This window comes from Lissotriton vulgaris, chromosome 3_2 (genome assembly GCF_964263255.1).
Source record: "Lissotriton vulgaris chromosome 3_2, aLisVul1.2, whole genome shotgun sequence".
Taxonomy (NCBI): Eukaryota; Metazoa; Chordata; class Amphibia; order Caudata; family Salamandridae; genus Lissotriton; species Lissotriton vulgaris.
In genome coordinates, this window is record NC_141690.1 from 5,971,263 (window position 1) to 5,991,342 (window position 20,080).

General features: G+C 47.6%; 1 protein-coding gene across 5 annotated transcripts in view; it reads right to left on the bottom strand.

The window, feature by feature from the left end:
• Window positions 1–20,080, bottom strand: part of N4BP2 (NEDD4 binding protein 2) — a 1,381,310-nt gene that overhangs the window by 616,579 nt on the left and 744,651 nt on the right. For all 5 annotated transcript variants that reach the window (XM_086963958.1, XM_086963954.1, XM_086963956.1 and 2 more), the window contains one exon: window positions 7,086–7,171. In XM_086963958.1, the coding sequence (XP_086820084.1) occupies window positions 7,086–7,171 (86 nt within the window). The remainder of the gene's footprint in view (window positions 1–7,085; window positions 7,172–20,080) is intronic.

Sequence of the window (20,080 nt, forward strand, 5' to 3'; positions counted from 1 at the left end):
TTGTATCCATCTGGGATGGTTGTGCGGATGTCGGGGGCGGAGGATGCGTTGGTCCTTGTCTCTGTGAAGAAGGCGATGTTGGGCGCGAGAGAGTCGAGTGCGTTCCAGATTTCCATGGTGTGTTTGTGTAAGGTGCGTACGTTGAAGAGGATGCATTTTAGGGTGTGACCAGTGCTGGGGTAGAAGGTGTCAGAGGCTGTGGTGGCGGTGAGGGTCTGGCGGCAGTGGAGGGAGGAGAACTGCCTGTGGGTCTTGTTCAGCGAGGCCTGTTGGCATTCTCTATGTCTTCCAGGGTTGAGTGCGAGGAGGGGGGTGGTGTCGTAGCGATAGGTAGTGCGAGGTCCAGGGTTCCTGGCACTGGCTGGGGTAAGCTCGCAGATGGGCTTGCCTTTGGCACGCCCGCTACACGTGGCCGCCATTAAGTAGGGGAGGTGGGAGGTAGGGGAGGCTGGGAGGCGGGAGCAGGGGTATTCCGGGGGCGGGGGGGCACAGCAGTGGCGAAAGGAACAGGCAGGCTCAAAAAAATAAATACAGTGGTGGAATTAGAGCAAGACACAGATGGGCACAATAACAGTGGCACAAAAGGGGAAAAATTAAGAAAAAGAATTGCTGAGAAAGGTTACGGTGGTTGCAGGCAGTCTGGTCCCAGTTGGAGCAGGCAGCAGGCGCAGGAGCGGGCAGCAGCCATAAACCTCTCAAGGAGGAAGTCGAGGTCTGGAGGCAAGAGATGGCACAGCGGAGATGGCACAGCGGAGATGGCACAGCGGAGCTGCGGTGAGAGAGTGGACCTAGACTGAGGGTCGGATGTCTTACCCCTTCTAAAGGACATGAGAAGCCTTTAAACAACTTAATATTTTGCTATTAGTGAACAGCGAGTGACCATGTATAGGTCGTTGAATTATTAGTATTACCATAGTTTTTAATTAGTGCAAGCATTCACTCACAAGGAGAGTCTTGTCCTGAAGCAGATAATTATTTCCACTGTTGAACTGACTAGAAATTGTACACAGAGACACAGCGTGGAGGAAAGCAACATAAAATGAACCAAAGAAGATTTAATTAATTTTGCAGCATACAGCAGAGTCTCAGGAGCACTGGCAAAGTGCCTCACAGGAAGGGATGAGCTTCAACAGACCATAGGTGATGAGCCTCAGTGGTGTACTGGTCGATATGCATCACGCAAGGAATGCTGTGCATCAGATAAGCAGTGTACTGTGAATCAGGGGATTGTTGGGTGATAGAGAAATGAGGGACATAAGGTTCATGCATTATTGTCGAGGTTACCAGGTGACTACATGTCAGCAAACATACACTGGTTCAGACCTGGTCTTTAACTGAACAACATTATGAACAAAATTGCTACAATCTATTCTAATTTCCCAACTGTGAGCCCACCCATTACGGACCTTACATGGTCCGGAGACAACTGTCTGACATCCACTACTGGCTACCTCAATCAGTTTGCTGACATCTCGATTGAAGAGATTAACACCTTACTTCGGGTTGCGAAATCAGGTTCTCCAGCAGATCTATGCCCTCCAAGTACCATGGCCTTTCTCTCTCCCATTTGTGGCCCTTTAATTCAAAAAATGTTTAACTCCTCCATTAATACAGGCTATATTCCACCCGCCTGGAAGGAAGCTTTTGTGTGCCCCATTCTGAAGAAAACATCTGCAGACCCCCAGGTGCTAGGGAACAGACCCATATCCTTGTTGCCACTATTGGGACAAACCCTAGAATCAGCGATAAACAAACAACTTAGCCACTACCAGGAACACAACAAAATCCTTGATCCTTCCCAGTCGGGCTTTCGCCCCGGCTTCAGCACAGAAACGGCCATTCTGGCTGTTACTGACTCGTTACGACTCACCCTCGACGCCGAAGGCTCTACTTATCCTATTAGATCTCTCCGCGGCTTTTGATACTATATCTCATCAATTGCTGGCGGAGAGACTAGAGGAGTGTGGCATCGGGGTATGGCCCTGAAATGGCTAAGGAATTTCCTTGCGGACAGATGCCAAACTACCATTCTTGGTTTTTTCAAATCTCAAAAGTTTCCGCTAGATAAGGGCGTTCCACAAGGCTTGTGCCTGAGCCCCACGCTCTTTAACGTTTATATGGCCCCCCCTAGCTAAAATTGTGCAACCTTTCGGCTTCGAGGCAGTCTCATATGCCGACGATACACAGCTGCTATTTTCAATCGGCTCAAACCGTATGGATGAAATATCTCGGTTCTCACAAGGAATGCTGGCTATCTCGGAGTGGATGAGGGAGCGGTGCCTCCAGCTTAACCCGGGAAAAACAGAGCTTATGCTCCTGGGTAGAGCTGCCCACTACAGGTCAGCCTGGGCGAGGCCCCCTCCCCCAAACTAGACCACAAACTTTCTATGAAAGATTACATCAAATCCATAGCAGGGTCATGTTACCACAGCCTGCGGCTGCTACGCAAAACTCTCCCCTATTTACCTTTAGAACATCGCAGAACCGTAGTTCAGGCATTGGTCATGAGCAAACTTGACTGCGGGAATGCATTGTTGGTCGAAGTAGGAGATACAGCGTTAGCCAAACTGTAGGTGATTCAAAACAATGCAGCCAGGATGGTTCTGAACCGCCCCCCAGGATATCCATCTCTTCCCCTGCTTAGAGAACTCCACTGGTTGCCAGTGAAAAAGAGAGTTCTTTTTAAGACCTGTTGTCTTTCCTTCAAAGCCCTCAAAGGGGATGGCCCCCGTTATCTACAAGAGAAGCGACATAAGTATACATCTGAATGTAACATTAGATAAAAACTCCCAGGCCTTCCTCAGGGTCCCACATATCCGCTTGAGCTGTACAGGAGGTAGAGCCTTCTCATACGTTGCTCCCAAACTTTGGAACTCGCTTCCTGAGGCTTTGCGGAAATCAACATCTCTCCAGTCCTTCCGGAAACTACTGAAAACTTTCCTGTTTTAAACACAAGTGCCGCGGAGAAATTACTCCTCCTGACCCACTTTATGTCTTCCCCCAGGTTAAGCGCCGAGATGCCCCCGGGTGATTCATGCGCTATACAAGAATCCAATAACATAACATGCATTCTGGGAGTTGCAGTTTAGATTCATTTCAATTGAACCACTGCGATTACCAAACCTGAAAACAATGATATGGAGTTGAGCATCCTTAACAATCAGGCAACAGGGTACGGTAAACACTACATATACTGCACACAGGGGTACACTTACAGACATGGAGAACTAACAAAGGTATTCCTGCAAAATGGAAAGAGACATAAAAAAAAATCTCCCTTCAGCTCGCAAATTTTAAGCCTATATTTGTAATTGTAAAAACAAAGAGGGCACAGTAATTTGTAATTATATATTAACGATCGATTAATTAATATCATTACTTGTAAACACCTAAAATCAAATTTGGCAATGTATCATATTAAAACTCGTAAAAAAAAGAATAAAAGTTGACTTTAAGTGCTGAAGCAAGATTGAATAAGTGCTTTACTGTTCGTTGCCGTTTGGACCTAAGACATATGCTAGTTGATGTTGGTGATTTGATGTTTTTGGCAGGGCAGCCCAAATCTTGGAGGTAAGGTTCCCCAACATGGCCAGGGGTTGCGTTATATTGGAGAAGAAGCACACGTCAGAGGCTTTACTGCAGGGTCTAAGGCCATAGGTCCTGCAAAGCGGGGTTAGTAAGTGGCGTCAATCACTTGCCATCTTTGGGCAGCAGCACAGCAGATGAAACCAAGATTCGCGTTAATAACTGCAAAGGTGACAAGTGGCTGAATCGTCCAGCCGAACCCAGGATGGATTGAAGTTAGCTTTGGGCAGTGCAAGAAGTCTCATGTAGGTGATTTTCTTTCATGTCTGGGCTGTCAATGGTTGCTCGAAGTACGGCTGAGCTTTCCCCAGGACATACAGTATGGAGAAGTTGGACCTGTGACGTAGACTTTCCATGTTTCTTTCAAATGAGAGCTTCTTGACCTGTAAGTTCACTGTTTTTTTCCAAGCTGTTACCAGGATGTCCCGATTAGGCAGATTGCAGACTTCAATTTGGAGAATGCTTGTGACCACTGCCAGCTGTGACTGCCATGGAGAGCCTACCTCTTCAAAGATGGTTTTAATGTGTGTTTTGAGTGAGGGCCCTGGGGCTCGCAGAGTGCTGATGTAATATTTTATTAGGTCCTCTGAGCGTATAAGATCTGGGCAAGGGAGTCCCAGCTCCAACCTCACCCTAAATCTCCTGGCCTTCCGGGGAAGAGTTAGAATTTTTTTATAAGCAGAGATTTGAAAATATTTGAGGTACTTATCCAGTGCTCTGGGGAAAGCTAGGTGTCAGTAGTTGAGAGAGATAACTAGTTTGGCTCTCAGGACTTTTAATATGGGTTCCTTGGTTGGACTGTGAAGCTGTTGGCTTAGTCATTTCAGACTGTGGATGATCCCGGCTCCCTTGTTTCTGAGATGTTTTAAATGGGCCCATGATTTGGCCCCATCAGAGAGATAGACGCCTAGATAATTATAACTTGTGCATGACTTTATTTGCAAGTCGGATAGCTGCAATTGAGCTGTTTTCTTCAGTGGATATTTCTCAAAGATGACTATCTCAGTCTTCCCCTGGTTTACCAAAAAGTTGTTATGTCTATAGAGTGCATTGAGGGCTCTCTTCAACCCGTTAACCGCGGCGGTAATTCCGCCGTGGTGCGGGCGTTTCCGTGCGCGGGTGGGGCCGTGTCGGCCAATGGACGACGGCAGCACTGGGGAGGTAGAGCTGCCGTCGGCCAATGGCCGACGGCAGCAAGGAAAGGGTTAAGTCAATTCGGGAGTGACACATTATTACAAAGACATCTGTGTACTGGAGGATTTGGAGCCGCACTTTCCCCATCCTCTGTTTTATTAGCCCAGCACCTTCAAAAGCTTTGCCCATATCTGCTAAGTAGAGGTTGAAAAGAAGAGGGGCGAGAACACAGCCTTGTTTGAGCCGTTGTTAGTTGGCACTTTTGCTATTGTGGTTGTTTGACTGGTTCTTATTCAGACCAACGTTCTCTGAGTAGCTGTTAGGAGATTCCCCAGGTGACTAGTTTCTCCCACAGTTTTCCTCGGTCCACCCGGTCAAATGCTGTGCTGCAGTCTACAAAACAGCAAAATAAAGGTGGATGCTTCGGCGGTGTGCCTCGTCTTGAATTGGGAAGAGTATTGATCCTCTCCACGACGGTGGAATTATTGAGGTGGCATAAGCGTAATTGAAGAGTGGTGTAAGCTGTCCTGACCCATAAGTTTCTGATGATTTGAACACTGCAGCTGGGACCCGGTTGGGTCCTGGAGCTCCGTTGTTCCTCATTGTTTTTATTGTGTCTGTTACTGTAGCCTCTGAGATACTAGTTATTTGGGGCAGCAAGATGAGTGCAGAGGGTGATTGGGGAGGGGAGGGGGGGTGTATGATGTGCTCTGGTGGTTAGAGTACAATTGATTGACGTAATTTGCCCACTTTTGTTTCGCCACTCCATTTTCCTTTCTCTGGCTGGTGTTGCTTAGTAGGTTAATGCCCTTCCAGAGTTGAATATGTCCCCTTTCTTTGAGGAGGGTGGAGATTTTCAGCTATTCTGCTTCAATCATATTTGTTCTTAGCTGCCAGACTTTCTTTCTGTGGACGCTGGAAGAGTGGGGATTGTTTGACTTTGAGGAATTTTGTTTTCTCTTATTCTTGCCTTCAGGGTCTTTAGAAGACTTTGTTTGATTGTGTATAGCTCCTTTGGTTTGATGTGTAAGTGGGATGGACAAGTCATAGTATGCAACACTGTGTGACTATAAAGTCAGAATTGAATAAGTGTCACACATTTTATGGGCCACTTAGCAAATTTGCATATGAATTGTAGGTTGGCATAAACATTTTCATTCTTGATGGTATTAAAAATGTGACATATATTTCGTCTGATGCTTCATAGTGATCTCAGATTTTCCGGTGTCCACTTTCTAAACATATCAATAAATGTATCCTAAGAAAAAAGTTCACGTATTACAATTTACCCTACACCTCTCAAAACCTTTTGTACAAGTGGTTTTTCTAATGACTTGAACACAAAATATACCAATAAATAAACAATTGCAATGGTATGTGAAAAGCACAAGACTTGCTGTTCCTTAATTAGGCATGCAGGGCCAGACAAAAAATAATTCTGTGAAGCTTGCATTTTTGACAATGCATTAATGAAAACACTGAACGCTACATGTAGAGCCTAAAAGCTATTCCTGAAGTATGATGCTGAAAATTCAACAAATAGCAAATCCAGCAATTCTACTTGTTTCACGTCAAGACTTTTGACTTTGTAAAAAGAATGGTGGAAACAGCATTCATTACGCCAAACCAGACAATAAAGCATGAAGATACCCCAAAAAAACACCCAAGCACTGATCAGTGCTGGCTTACAAAATGTGTACATTTATGGCTAATATTAGGTGATTAAAAAGTCGCTGATGGGAAATTTTGTGTGTAAAGCAGCCTGCTTATTTACCTGGGTGATTAAATTGTGCTAGCCTTATGCTGTCCAAAAAATGCTGTTATCGAATTCCCTACTAATTCAGACAGTCAGTGAGTATGGTGGAAGGTTGGCTGATAATTATTGCATATTATAATTAGAAAGGAAAATTCCGCGCCATAAGTCAATATAATAGCAGGGCAGTGTGATATAGTACGGAAGAGGAGCTTTACATTGAGCCCTTTAAATACATCTTTTAAATTGGGTTTTGCATTTCAGAAAATCACGATCTGCATGATCTTCTACAAGCGAAGCCTGTGTCAAGGGAAACCAAACAGAAGCAACAATGTTCATTTGTTATGTATCTTCTCACTTTATGAACTAGTATGGAGGGGAATAGGAAGAAAGAAAGCCTTCTTTGGCAACACTCCAAGACAAAAACTACCAAATCTAATAAACGTAATTCCGAAATTTAATTCAGGAAATAAGGTTTTAATAATGATTATGTATGATACCAATTCATATAGCAATGAAGACAACTGAGAAGGTGGAGATACATTTTCAAATATAGAAATGTTAACTCACAAAATCATATTACTCAAAAGCATGCATTACAAATTGTACATACCATAATGGATTCTTTCCATTTCTCATGAATAACTTTTGCCAGATCTAGATCGATATGCACCACACAATCTTCAACAGTTAATGAGCCTTTGAAGAGAGAAAAATATATTTGCTTTTTAAAACGTGAAAATAAAAGAATAGAAGAAATAACTTGACTTTGGATATACAGACTGTCATATTACCAAGCAGCAATAATTTCCTAAAGCAGCATAAAAGGACACAAACATGCAAGCTAATATAGCGGAAAGAGTACTCAAGGTATATAAACGTAACATGGCACCGGTACTGGATGTTTCTTATGGGCAGACGTACACCTGGCGGCATGGCCTGCATTCATAATAGCACCAGAAGTGAAACAGAATGTTTTTATTGACACACATAGGACTTAAAACCGCAAACGCATATGCACTTGCAAAGAAAATAAATATATACCAATGTAGAACATTGAAAAATATTGATTAATCAGGGCAGATTTAAATGTTCATAACACAGGGCTAGATGTACGAAGGCTTAGCAGAATCAGGCAGTTTGCGACAGCAGTAATGCCTTTAGGTATGTGAGAAACATAAATTGCAAATCGGTAACACGATATCAAATACCAATTTAGGTTTGTGACTACATACCGAATCAGAATTTTGAAGGGACCTGCTTAAGGCGTCCCTTTAAAATACAGAATTGGAATGGTATGTACCCTTGACCCTGTTCAGGCAGGTCGCTCCCCACGCCGCACAGCACCACCTGTGTGTCCGTGCCCCTGAGCAAGCTGCTGCTGCTTGCAGGAAGTTCAAAGCCCGCATCCACTTTGCTGTAATTGCGCTCCTGTATTGTTATTAGCTGCATTTCGCTTTTTTTCCTTTTTAGCACTGCTGTACTTTATTTGCCCTTTCTTGCCTTCTGTACCCCCTGCCCGCTCTACCCTCTCGTTTCTCCCACTGCTGCGTCCCCTGCGGCCCGGCCACCTGCTCGCTTCCATCCTGCTGTATTTGTGCTCCTGCACTGTCAGCTGCATTTCATTCTTATTCTTTTTTAGCACTATTGTACTGTTATTGGGCCCGTTTTTGCCTTCTGTATCCTCCGCTCGCTCTACCCTCCTGCTCTTCCTTCCGCCGCGTCCCCGCCCCCGCTCGCCTATTCGCCGCCCTGCTCCCGCCTCCCAGCGGATCCTCCCTCCCACCACCCCTAATATGGCGGCCGCGTGCAGCGGGCGCGCCTAAGGCAAGCCCGTCTGCACCTGGACCGTGCCCAGCGCCAGACCCCTAGCCCCCGCGAACACCACACCGGCCGCCGCCAATACACCGCAAGTGCCCTCCACGCACTTAACGCTGGACGACCACACACCTGCTTCCTGGCTGCCCCGAAGCACACCAAAGGACCCTTCTCCTGCAAGAGCTGCAACTTCACCAACCTCCGAGCCACCAAACCACCCACCGTGACAGGAGGCAAACACCCCAGACAGGCGCGCAACGCCCATTGGGCTCAGAGGGCTTCAGCCCACCCCGTCGTGTGTGTCAGCCCGGGCTGACACAGCTTTGCTGGCCGCCAACTATCTAATTGCAGCCGCACCCAAGTACTTAACAAGTCTTTAAAAGACCATTTACTTGTAAATTAGGCTTTTGTTGTGTTTTCACCCATTCTTTCAGTCACTCTGTCTGTGGTTGGAAGAATTAGCCCCCCCCAAATATTATTCAGCCCCCCCTACCCCCGAAAGTTGGCTCTAGTTGCCCACCTGACCCCTGATGCATACTACTGAACACCCGCTCGGCACGCAAACACACCGTCAAACTCTGGGACCTGCTAGACTCATCCTCACCAAACGTCGCCTTCCTGACAGAAACCTAGATGAACGCCTCCTCGGCACCCGACGTCGCCATAGCCATCCCGGACGGATACAAGATCACCTGCAGGGACCGTCCCAACGGAGTAGGAGGTGGAATAGCTATCGTCCACAAGAACAACTCCCTCAGGGTCTCATCCAGCACCGACGACACCCTCAGCACAGCCGAACAATTGTACTTCCAGATCCACACTGACCCCAACACCATCCTATGAGGAACACTCTTCTACAGACCCCCCGGATCCCGGCCTCAGTGCAGCGACCCCATTGCCAACTTCATCAGCACACACGCCCCCACCTCCACCCACAGACTACTTCCTCCTCGGAGACCTGAACTTCAATATCGAGAACAACAACGACACCATCTCCACCACCCTCATTGACAACCTCGGACTCAGACAGCTCGTCACGACGCCCACCCACTCCACCGGCCACACGCTTGACCCCATCTTCTCCACAAGCACCCACATTACCTTCAGCCACACCACCGAACTTCACTGGACCGACCATCGCTGCATCCACTTCACCTTCCGGAAACCCACCACGCACCACCTCACTCAACAGATCCCCCGCTGCAGCTGGGGCAAAATCACCAAAGACCAGTTAAACACAACCCTCGCCCAAAGCCCTCCCGCCGACCCCACTGACACTGTCACTGCCGCCCGCAACCTCAGGCGTTGAATCGACGACTGCGGCAACACTTTCACCCCGATCAAGAAACCCTCCAACAGACGCACTGACAAGAAAGCCAGCTGGTTCACCGCAGACCTCCAGGCAAACCTGCCATAAGTTAGAGAAGAAATGGCACCGCGAACAGACACCGGACAGATACGCAGCCCACAAGAACGGCATCCGCAGACACCGTCACCTCATCAGAGTTAGCAAAAGGGCCTTCTTCAAGGACCGCCTCGACAACAACGCACACAACAGCAAAGAGCTCTTCAACATCATGAAAGAACTCTCCAACCCTAGATCCAACACCAACATCCCACCTTCAAAAGACATGTTCGACTCCCTTGCCACCTTCTTCTATCGCAAGATCGTAGACATCCACGACAGCTTCAGCAACCTGACCGCCCGACCAACACCTAAGACCCCGCGGCCACCACCAACATCAATCCCCTGCTCACCTGGACCAACATAAACTACGACAACACCATCAAAGTCATGAACACCATCCTCTCCGGCTCTCCTTCAGACCCTTGCCCACACCACATCTATAAAAAAGCTAGCACCACCGTTGCACCCCAGCTCCGCAAAGACATCAACACCTCCTTTGAGACTGCAACCTTTCTGGAGAGCTGGAAGCACGCCGAGATCAAGGCCTTGCTCAAGAAACCCAAGGAGGATCAGAGGAACCTCAAGAACTTCCGGCCCATCTCCCTGCTCCCCTTCCCGGCGAAGGTCATCGAGAAGACAGTCAACAGACAACTGAACCACCACCTCGAGGAGAACAACATCCTGGACCCTTCCCAGTCTGGGTTCCGCAGCAACCACAGCACCGAAACTGCCCTAATCGCCGCCACTGATGAGATCAGGGCCCTGCTGGACAACGCCGAAACCGCGGCACTCATCCTCCTGGACCTATCAGCCGCCTTCGGCACTTTCTGCCACCGCACCCTATGCACATGCCTCCACAACGCAGGGACCCGAGGCAAGGTTCTGGAATGGACCGTCTCCTTCCTCTTCGGCAGAACCCAGAGCATCTGCCTCCCCCCTTTCCGTTCCAAAGCTTCCGAGATCATCTGCGGCGTACCCCAAGGATCATCCCTCAGCCCGACACTGTTCAACGTCTACATGGCACCGCTCGCCCACGTTGCCCGACTGCACGACCTCAACATCATCTCTAACGCAGATGACACCCAGCTGATCCTCTCCCTCACCTAAGTGCCAAAACAAACCTCCACAAAGGAATGAAAGTCGTCACAGAGTGGATGAAGAACAGCCGTCTGAAGCTGAACTCTGACAAAATGGAGGTCCTCATCCTCGGCTCCACCCCCTCAGCCTGGGACAACGCCTGGTGGCCGACCGCGCTGGGAGCAGCACCTACGCCCACCAACCACACACGCAACCTAGGGTTTATCCTCGTCTCAACACTCTCCATGGCCAAACAAGTCAATGCCGTCTCATACTCCTGCTACAACACCCTCCGCAAGATCTACAGGTGGATCGCCACCGAAACAAGTAGAACAGTCACCCAGGCCCTATTCAGCAGCAGGCTGGACTATGGAAACGCCCTTTACGCAGGAGCCTCGGCCAAACTCCTGAAACAACTACAACGCATACAAAACGCTTCTGCACACCTGATCCTCGACATCCCTCGCCACAGCCACATCACACCTCACCTGAGAGACCTCCAGTCAACAGGATGATCACATTTAAGCTCCTCACCCACGCACACAATGCACTTCACAACACTGGACCAGCATACCTCAACAGACAACTCACCTTCTACACCCAGAACCGCCAGCTCCGCTCCACCGCCCTCGCCACAGTCCCCCGCATCCGAAGAGCGACCACCCGCGGCAGATCGTTCTCTCACCTGGCCGCCAAGACCTGGAACACCCTCCCCATCCTCCTACTGCAGACCCAGGACCTACTAACCTTCAAGAGGTTACTCAAGACCTGGCTATTCGAGCAGTAGCAGCACCCCTTCCCCCCAGCGCCTTGAGACCCTCACTGGTGAGTAGTGAGCTTTACAAATGTTAGGATTGATATGCATTGTTTAGCAATCAAAATTCGATTACAAAACATCAAGGGTTTACTGTATACTGAAAGGTAGTGGCAAATCATTTGCAAAAAGGAAGGGGTTACTTGGGGACCCCTTCCTCTTAGTGAATGTTGGGAAAAATATTTTAAGAGTAGGTAGTGCTCACAAGGACCACTGCTAGTCTTAAAAAATGTGAATGAAACTTAAAACATTTTTTTAACGCATCCTGTTTTCCTTTAAGAAAAAAAGACTACATAAAAAAATATAGCTTTATTTGAAAGCAATCACAGTCATGGTAGTCGGTTGACCTCAGCACACCACAATCCCTGTGATCGCAGCGATTCATAGCGGGTCGGAATTTGCGACCTACCTCTTTAATATTCATGAAGTAGGTCAACTTGCGACCCATTGCGAATCAGGTTTTTTGTAAATCTGCCTAAGTAGTAAAAATGTTGGTTCACAAAAAAAGAATTGATTAGGTCAAAGTTGGTACAACTCCATTCTTTGTACATCTGGTCCTGAGAGCTTAGGTGAAATAGACAGTCAGAGAGAATGACTAGGTGGTCCCTCAAGAAAGGTATAAGCAATGTAGGACATTTAAAAAAAGACTATAGAAAATCAAACAGTTGCCAGTAGACCAGCTGCTTGACAAATTGAGTAAATTTGATTGGTCTGTAGAATTTCTACCCTTTTTATAAGAATTAGTAGCACATGATTAGTCAATTAATAGGTTTTTATTTCAAGTCAAGGGAATTCCAAATTTTACATGATTATTAGACAGTAACTGTAAGAATACAAAGCAGCAGCACTGGGGCAGAACCTGAAACATATTGCAATGCCATTGGCTCTAATGAGTCTGCGGCATTCTTCAGGACGAGAATCGGCTTCTCTCTTGCCAGTATTATTTTAGATATTGCCACTATGTTAAGGTGACCTATGTCAACCTCTAACCTATCACTGATGGTCTGAAATACCCCAACGTACCATCCTAAATGCCCCATGGGAGGAGGGTTCGGAGACCCATGTAGTCACAGTTGCCTCAAGGTACGTCCCTCGACGTACACTTATGAAGGTCCTTCTCCCCGACTATAGTAGGTTTAGAGGCCAGCTCACCCTGAAGTCCCCACAGCCTCTAGTCCCCTTCCTTGGATATTTCGAAGGGTCTTGGGATTGTGCTATCATACTATAGCCAGAGCAAAGCATTTTGTTTCCTGTGTTGGATTTTGACGTGGCACGCTGAGGTAACTGCTCGGTTTTTACCTCATTCGGTGTGTTGTTTCCGGGCCTCTCCTTCTGCTGGGCTCTAGGAGTGCCAAGGGACCGTTGTGGGAGCTGCTGGTGGTCGGGATCTGGGTTGCCTTCCTTGACCCCGTGAGTATACTTAGCTGCCAGGAGCCCTGCTTGCTGGGCTTAGTTGGGCTCCTTGCCAGTGTTTCCGCCATTGCTTTGCGGATGCTGGAGGGAGCCACATTGCCTGTTGACGATGATTGGCCTGCCTCAGTCTCAGCTCTTGTTAGGGTTTTTAGCTTCATGGCCCGCAGCGCTAGGAGTGGGCCGTGTTGCAGGTTGCCGGTCCTGGCTTGGGCAGCCTCGGTGTACGGCATGGTTGGGAGCCAGTGTGGTCTGGAGGTGAGTCGCTGGCTTTCACCCAGAGGGTGCTATACTGGAGCCGACATTTGCGTATTTCAGAAGCCTCTCACCGTGCCGTGTACCGTTTGAAGGGGCTTCATGGCTTGAAAATGTGTGTGTGGGCGGGTTTATAGGGGAGGCTGGAGCAGTATGTGGTAGCTCCGTCCCTGCATTCTGTTAGTACTCCAGGCGACATTTATCAGCTGGTTTTATTTCTATTTGCTGTACCCGCGCTGGGAGGACTGGTTGAAAGCAGTTTTATCTGCTTCTGGTAAACCTGTATTTGTTACTGAACTCCAGGGTGGTTATGCTGACATTTGTCTGTGGGACAGTATCGGGAAGCATTCTACTAAGCACAGATATTGCTCTCCTCTTTTTTCTTGCTCCTCCACTGGGAGAGTCGTGATTCAGCCCCTCCCTTGACAAAGAGTAAAGGGGTTGATAACGATTTTGGAGACCTTGTCTGCTATGAAGCAAGTGAAGAAGCAGTCTGGTATTCACTCTGGAGGGTGACACGACTTCCACTCGGACATTTACAGTTCAGATTCTTCTGAGGAGTCCTCCTTGGGTTCTGTGGAGCTTAAGGGGAAACATAGCTCTAAAGATACGTTACCAGATCTTCTTTACCATTTGCGTGACCATATGGGTTTCCCGGATGCGGAGATCACCAGTAGGTCGAAGGACCTGTTTTTGCCCCAATTTCAGAAGCTGCTTACCAAAGCCTTGCCCATTCATCCGTTTGTGATGGACATTCTTTTGAAGAAATGGAAGGACCTCGATCGCATCATGATTTCTCGCTTCATGTCTAAGCGGTACGCCCTGAGAGACATGGAGCATACTATTCCAGAGTTGGTTCATGTGAACTTTATTGCGGCAGGTCTGGTGGGACGACCATCCATGGCTGAGGTAAATGTCCTGAAAGATGGTGCGAATAAGAAGGTTGACTCTTCTCTGAACATCAAACAGGGGCAGTCCTATTGCCCGAACCTGCGCCAAATAAAGATTATAACACTAACAAAGGTTCAAGCACAAATTTACACAAAACATAGATATAATTGATATTGAAAACAATACCCATAAAACAAACATAATAATAAATCAAGAAAGCTATATCACATAAAAACATGGTACACAATTATGAAAATGATCACCCATACAAAACTAAACAATATATACTGCTTTTACTGAGACAAAAATATAAAAGGACGATACAATGAAATACAAATGGTGCTCATACAGTTACACAAAATGCATAAAAAACAATTAAAAGTGTAAACAAAAAGACAATGGCAGAAGCAGATAAGTTAACATATTAAAAAAAACGATCAGAAAAATCACAGAAACAGAAGTAGCAGTCAATGCTTCCTCTTCAATATGTTCCAAGGATAGGTGTCAACTGCGTTTCAACCAAACTAAATTGGTTAGGTCATCATCAGGACAAACCATGTAAATATCAGAGCACGCAACAGAAAGTATATCTCACGCGAGACAAAAAAAAACGGTCCTCTGCTTTTTAGTCAAAGCCTTTAGGAGAAGTTGCATAAGGTTTTAACGGAGCGGAAGCATTCCTCTTCCTTTCGTAGTCAACAGCGGCACAAGGAAGCTTTGTTTTCCTCTGAGAAGTCTTTTTTGTCAGTCTTCTCGCCAGCAGAGAAGTAAATTCAGGAACCAGAAGGCCCCACGGGAAGGTTTCAAGGGGAAATTTCAGGGGAAGCTTCATGTGACTGCCAGTTCTGGGAGTCAGTGTTCCGGACTATGCTGCCTTCCATGGTCCTTTTGGTGGACTACCTGAGGTTGGTGGGAGACTGCGCCAATTCCTGGCAGACTGAAGATTCATGACTACAGACCTATGGGCGCTGAGTGTCCTGGAAGGCGGTTACCAAATAGAGTTCCTGTCCCCTTCCCGGAGTCTGGCATGGTTCGTACTCTGGTTCCAAAGGATGTTCCCCGTCGGATGGCTCTGTTGGAAGGGGTTCAACTGCTGTTCCTGAAGTAGGCAATGATTCCTGTTCCGAAGTCGGAATGGGGTCAAGGCACTTATTCGATCGTCTTTCTTGTCCTGAAGGTTACAGGGGATTTCCGAAATGTGATCAACTTCAGGCCCCTGAACAGGTTTGCCGGGAAGTTCCTCTTCAAGGTGGAGATCCTGCAACATGTGATCCCATTGATTCAAGCCGTTTGTGTGATGTCTACCTTGGATCTTCAGGATGCATATCATAATGTGCCAGTGGTGTTGGGGTTCCAGAAGTTTCTGAGGTTCTCCCTGCAGGGTCGTCATTGGCAGTTTTGTGTCCTCCCTTTCAGCAGGCGTTTCAGGGTCTTTACCAAGGTGGTGGCTCTTCTAGTTGCTCCCCTGGTGTCTCACCTGCACCTACAGGGGGTCTCGATAGTTCCATACCTAGATGACAGGCTACTGCGGCCCCTTCTGCCCTGGTGATGTCTCTTTGACCATACGTACGCTCAAGAGTCACAGCTTCCTCCTGAATTTTCCGAAGTGCCACCTTCAACCTGAAACCAGGAAGTCTTTTATAGGGGCAGCCTTCGACTCTGTTCTGGGCAAAGTGTTTCTGTGTCCCTCCCGGATTTGGCATTTGCAGTCTTTGTTCGGGGCTCTGTTATCTAGTCTCTCGGCCCGCTGCTTTATTGAATGGAGGTGCAGGGGCACATGGTGGCCTCGGTGTTCACGGTGCCATTGCCAAGTTGTATCTTTGTCTCTTGCTGTCTCATCTTCACCGCTTTGTTCCTTATCCTGTTCGAGATTTGTCCTTGGTGGTACCAGTCCCTCCGGATGTGGTACACAGCCTCCATTGTTGGATGAACGCTTCCATCCTCTCCCAGGGCACGTGGTTGCATCCCGCACCGCTGTTGGTTCTGACGATGAATGCCAGTGCCCGAGGATGGGGTGTGACTCTGGGTTGGTGGACTGTGCAGGCTCGTTGGCTGGGGTTGGAAACCAGGCACTCTTCCAACTGGAAGGAACTGTCGGCTGTGGAGAGGGTACTTCCAGGTTCATCTGTTGCGATGCAATGTCCTGGTGCGGTCTGACAACACTGACAGTAGGTTATGTGAATCATCAGGGCAGTACTTACAGTCATTCTTTGAGTCTTATGGCCTGTGGTATAGTGGGCTGGGCGGAGCAGCATCTCCAGGCCATTTCAGCTCAACACATCAGGGGCACGGACAATGTGGTAACGGATGCTCTGAGTCTCAGGTTTCCTTCCCTCTGATGCTGTGTCTGTCTCCCAGGGTGCTCTGCTTGGTTGGTCGGAGGTTTGGGACTCCCAGGATGGACTTGTTTGCTTCCAGACCAATGTTCTCCTGCATCTCTTTTGTTCCTGGATTACAGCAAAGGGAGTGTGGGGTGCAGAGGCTTATAGCTCACGTGGCCTCCTTAGTTGCTGCATGCCTTCCCTCCATTTCCCCTCATTCCTGCATTCCTGTTGAAGGATCAGAAGGTGGGGTCGCAAGTGGTGGCTCTGTTACCTCACTAGCCCCGGATGTCTTGGTTCCCACTGCTGTTGTGTCTGTGGTGGGTCCTCCTTGGGCTGCTGTGGCATCCATCACCTCGGAGGTCTCCACTCCTCACCTGCTGGTCCCACTCACCTTAGCGGTTTGGAGGTTGAGCAGCTGTCGCTAGGTGAGCAGGGTTTGCCAGACCATATTATTTCCATGATGAGGTTCACGTAGGAAGTCCTCTGTGTCTTCTTATTCTAAGCATTGGTCTTTGTTCGACAGCTGGTGTTCTGTTCATGGTCGGTCCTCTACTTCTAGTTCTGTCTTGTTCTGTCACTGACATTCTGCAGTTCATTTTGGACGGGTTCCATTAAGGTTTTGCTCTATCTACCCTGAAGGGCATGGGGGTTCCAGGCTTTCCGGCATCTGGCTTCTTTATCCTCTGCGGACGGTCTGTTGGGGTCCTGGCTGTTCCGGAGCTTTTCTCTCTCCTCCCCTGCTGCCCAGTCTTCGGTGCCTACCTGGGATCTTTCTCTGATCCTGCATGCTCTCCAGTCCTCTCCTTTTGAGCCTTTGTTGACTGTGAATGTCAAGATCTTGGTTTTCCTGGTGGTCATCACTTCGGCTAGTAGGTTAAGGGAACTTTCTACTTTGTGATGTTCTCCCCCTTTTTTGAGGTTTTTAGAGGATGCTGTGATTTTGCGTTTGGATCCTGGTTTTCTTCCGAAAATTCTTTCTAAGTTTCATATGTCTCAGGAGTTGGTGTTGCCTTCTTTCTACCCTTCACCTTCTTCCCCTGAGGAACACTTGTTGCACTCTATGGATGCGAATGTCTGTGTAGGTGGACAGGTCTGCTACCTTTCATGCTTCTGACAATCTGTTTGTGACTTTTGGTCTGGCAGGCCGTGGGAAGGCTGCCTCTAGACTGACCCTGGTCGTTGGATCAAGTCCGCTATTTCCAGGGGTCCAGGCCTAGGCCACTAGGGGGTATCAGCTTCCTGGCCCACCTTTTACGGGGTGGCTTTGGATGAAATCTGTCATGCTGGGACTTGAGCTTCTGAGTCTACCTTTATTCGACATTACAGGTTGAATTGCCCTCTGGGTAACTTTTTGAGTTTTGGGTGTGGTGTTTCGCATACTATGGAGCCTGCTGCTTCTCACTGAGTTGTTTTCATGCCATTAACCCCTTCGCTGCCAGGTTTCTCCCCCGTGCCACAACCTTTTTTGGCTATTTGGGGTATTTTGCGTTTAGACCCCCTTACCTTTTTTTCCACATAAGGTATCCATGCCAAATTTGCGTCCTTTTCTTCCAAGATCCTTAGGATTCTAAAGGTTCCCAGGGTTTGGGATTCCCCTGGAGGGGGACTGAGAAATTAGGTGAAATAAAGCTAAATTTTGGGGTTTGGGGAAAAAAGAGCTGCAGAAAACAGAGTTTGCTTTTTCCCCTGAAAATTGTATCAACAAAGGTGTTGTTGTGCTGAAATCACCATCCTCCAAGCTTTTATGAACAGGCAGACTTTTGTCAGAAAACCAACATTTTCTACAGTTTTCACATTTTACCGGGACATAACCTATTTTTCCTATTTGTTGTGCTTTCAAGCTCCTTCCAGTTAGTGATAGAAATGGGTGTGAAACCAATAATGGATCTTGGAAAGCTATACATTTCTGAAAAGCCAAAATACTGAATTTAGGAAGGGGTTATTTGTGTAGATCGTTCATGGATTTCCTGTCGAAGGTAACAGTTGAAATAAAAAAAATATTGTAAATGAGGTGAAAAAAATACCCCTTGTGCCTACATTCTCACCTGTAACTTCTTCTAACGTTGCTAGATTTTTGAAAGCAATATACCATTACGACCACAGGACCTTTCGGTTGTGGATATATATCGGGCTTGTAGGTTCACCAAGAACCCGAGGTACCCAGAGCCAATAAGTGTATTTAACCTTGCAATGGTTTTTCACTGTGTACTGGGTATACAGCAATTCATTTGGTGAATTATAAAGAGTGACAAATAGGTATCAAGGAAACCTATGTATTTCTAAAATGGAAACAAGATATGAAGTTTAGAAGCAGTGGTTTTTTGCACATCTTTGAATGTGTGGGTAGCCATTCTAGCATCTGAATTAGGGGGTATTTTTCAAAATGTCTTCTTTTTTTTTTATATCTTTATTTTATTGATTTAAACAGACAGAGGCACTCCAGGAAAGGTACCCACAGACCCAAACATAACATATGTGGTGTAATCAAGAACAGAAGCATACAAACCCTGCTTATGGAATTGGCCACCCAGCTCCAATGAAGAGGTACAATAACAATCCCATGGCCATGCAAATCAATGATAGTAAAACCAACTATAGAGGGTCAATTCCTGGAACCTATCTGTCGAAAACATCCCCCCAACACCCCTTCACCCCCCACCCCCACCCCCCCGGAACTGGTGTGCCCTGCGCCATAGAGGAACAGTGAATAACTCCTTTTGGGATGCATCCGCTGAGGATGGGGCCTCCGTGAGTCAGAGTACTCACACGTACTTGGGGCAAGTCACCTCATTGAACTCCTGCGCCAGCAGAGGGAGGAGCGGTTTCCAAACCTTGTGGAATGCTGCGGTCGAGTGTGTGATGGTGGCGTGTATGCGCTCCATACCAATGATATACCATAGCTTATGCAGCCACCCAGTGTGTGAGGGCCGAGTCGTAGTACCCCAAAGGGATAAGATATGGTGAACAGCTGCGCCCAGGGCCAGACCAATCTGCCTCCCTCGCGTGTACTTGAGTGGGAAGGTGAGCTCATTGGGCAAGCCTAGAAGGGTGTATGCAGGGAACCTCTGTTTCAAAGTAGGTAGCAACATCTTTCAGCACCTCCACCCAGAACCCCTGTACTTCCCTACACTCCCATAGAATGTGTGTCAGTGTGCCCGTTACCCCACAGTTTCTCCAACATTCCGAGCTGCGATCTGGATTCATTTGATGCAGTATAGCGGGCGTTAAATGCCAGTATAGGGCCACTTTGACCTCCATCTCCTTGCTCCCTAAATTCCTTGCTGTGTGGTGGGCTCTATAATAAATCTGCTGCCATTCCTTCCTTGAGAGAGTCCGACCCAGCTCCCCTCCCACCGGCGCTGGCCAGCAGACTTCTCCGTGGGTACAGGCGGGTGTAACATGGGGTACAATTCAGAAATCATTTTGTGGTCTGAGTGTTTAGAGAGAAGCCACTTTTTGTAAACTGTAAGTTTACGGTTAACCAAAGGGCGCACATCCGGGTGGAGCAGCCTGTGCCGGATCTGGAAGTATTGAAACCGTTTGAGGTCTTTAATGTCGTACCAATCTGACAACTCAGAGTAGGAAAGAAACCCTTGGAGGTCAAAGAAGTG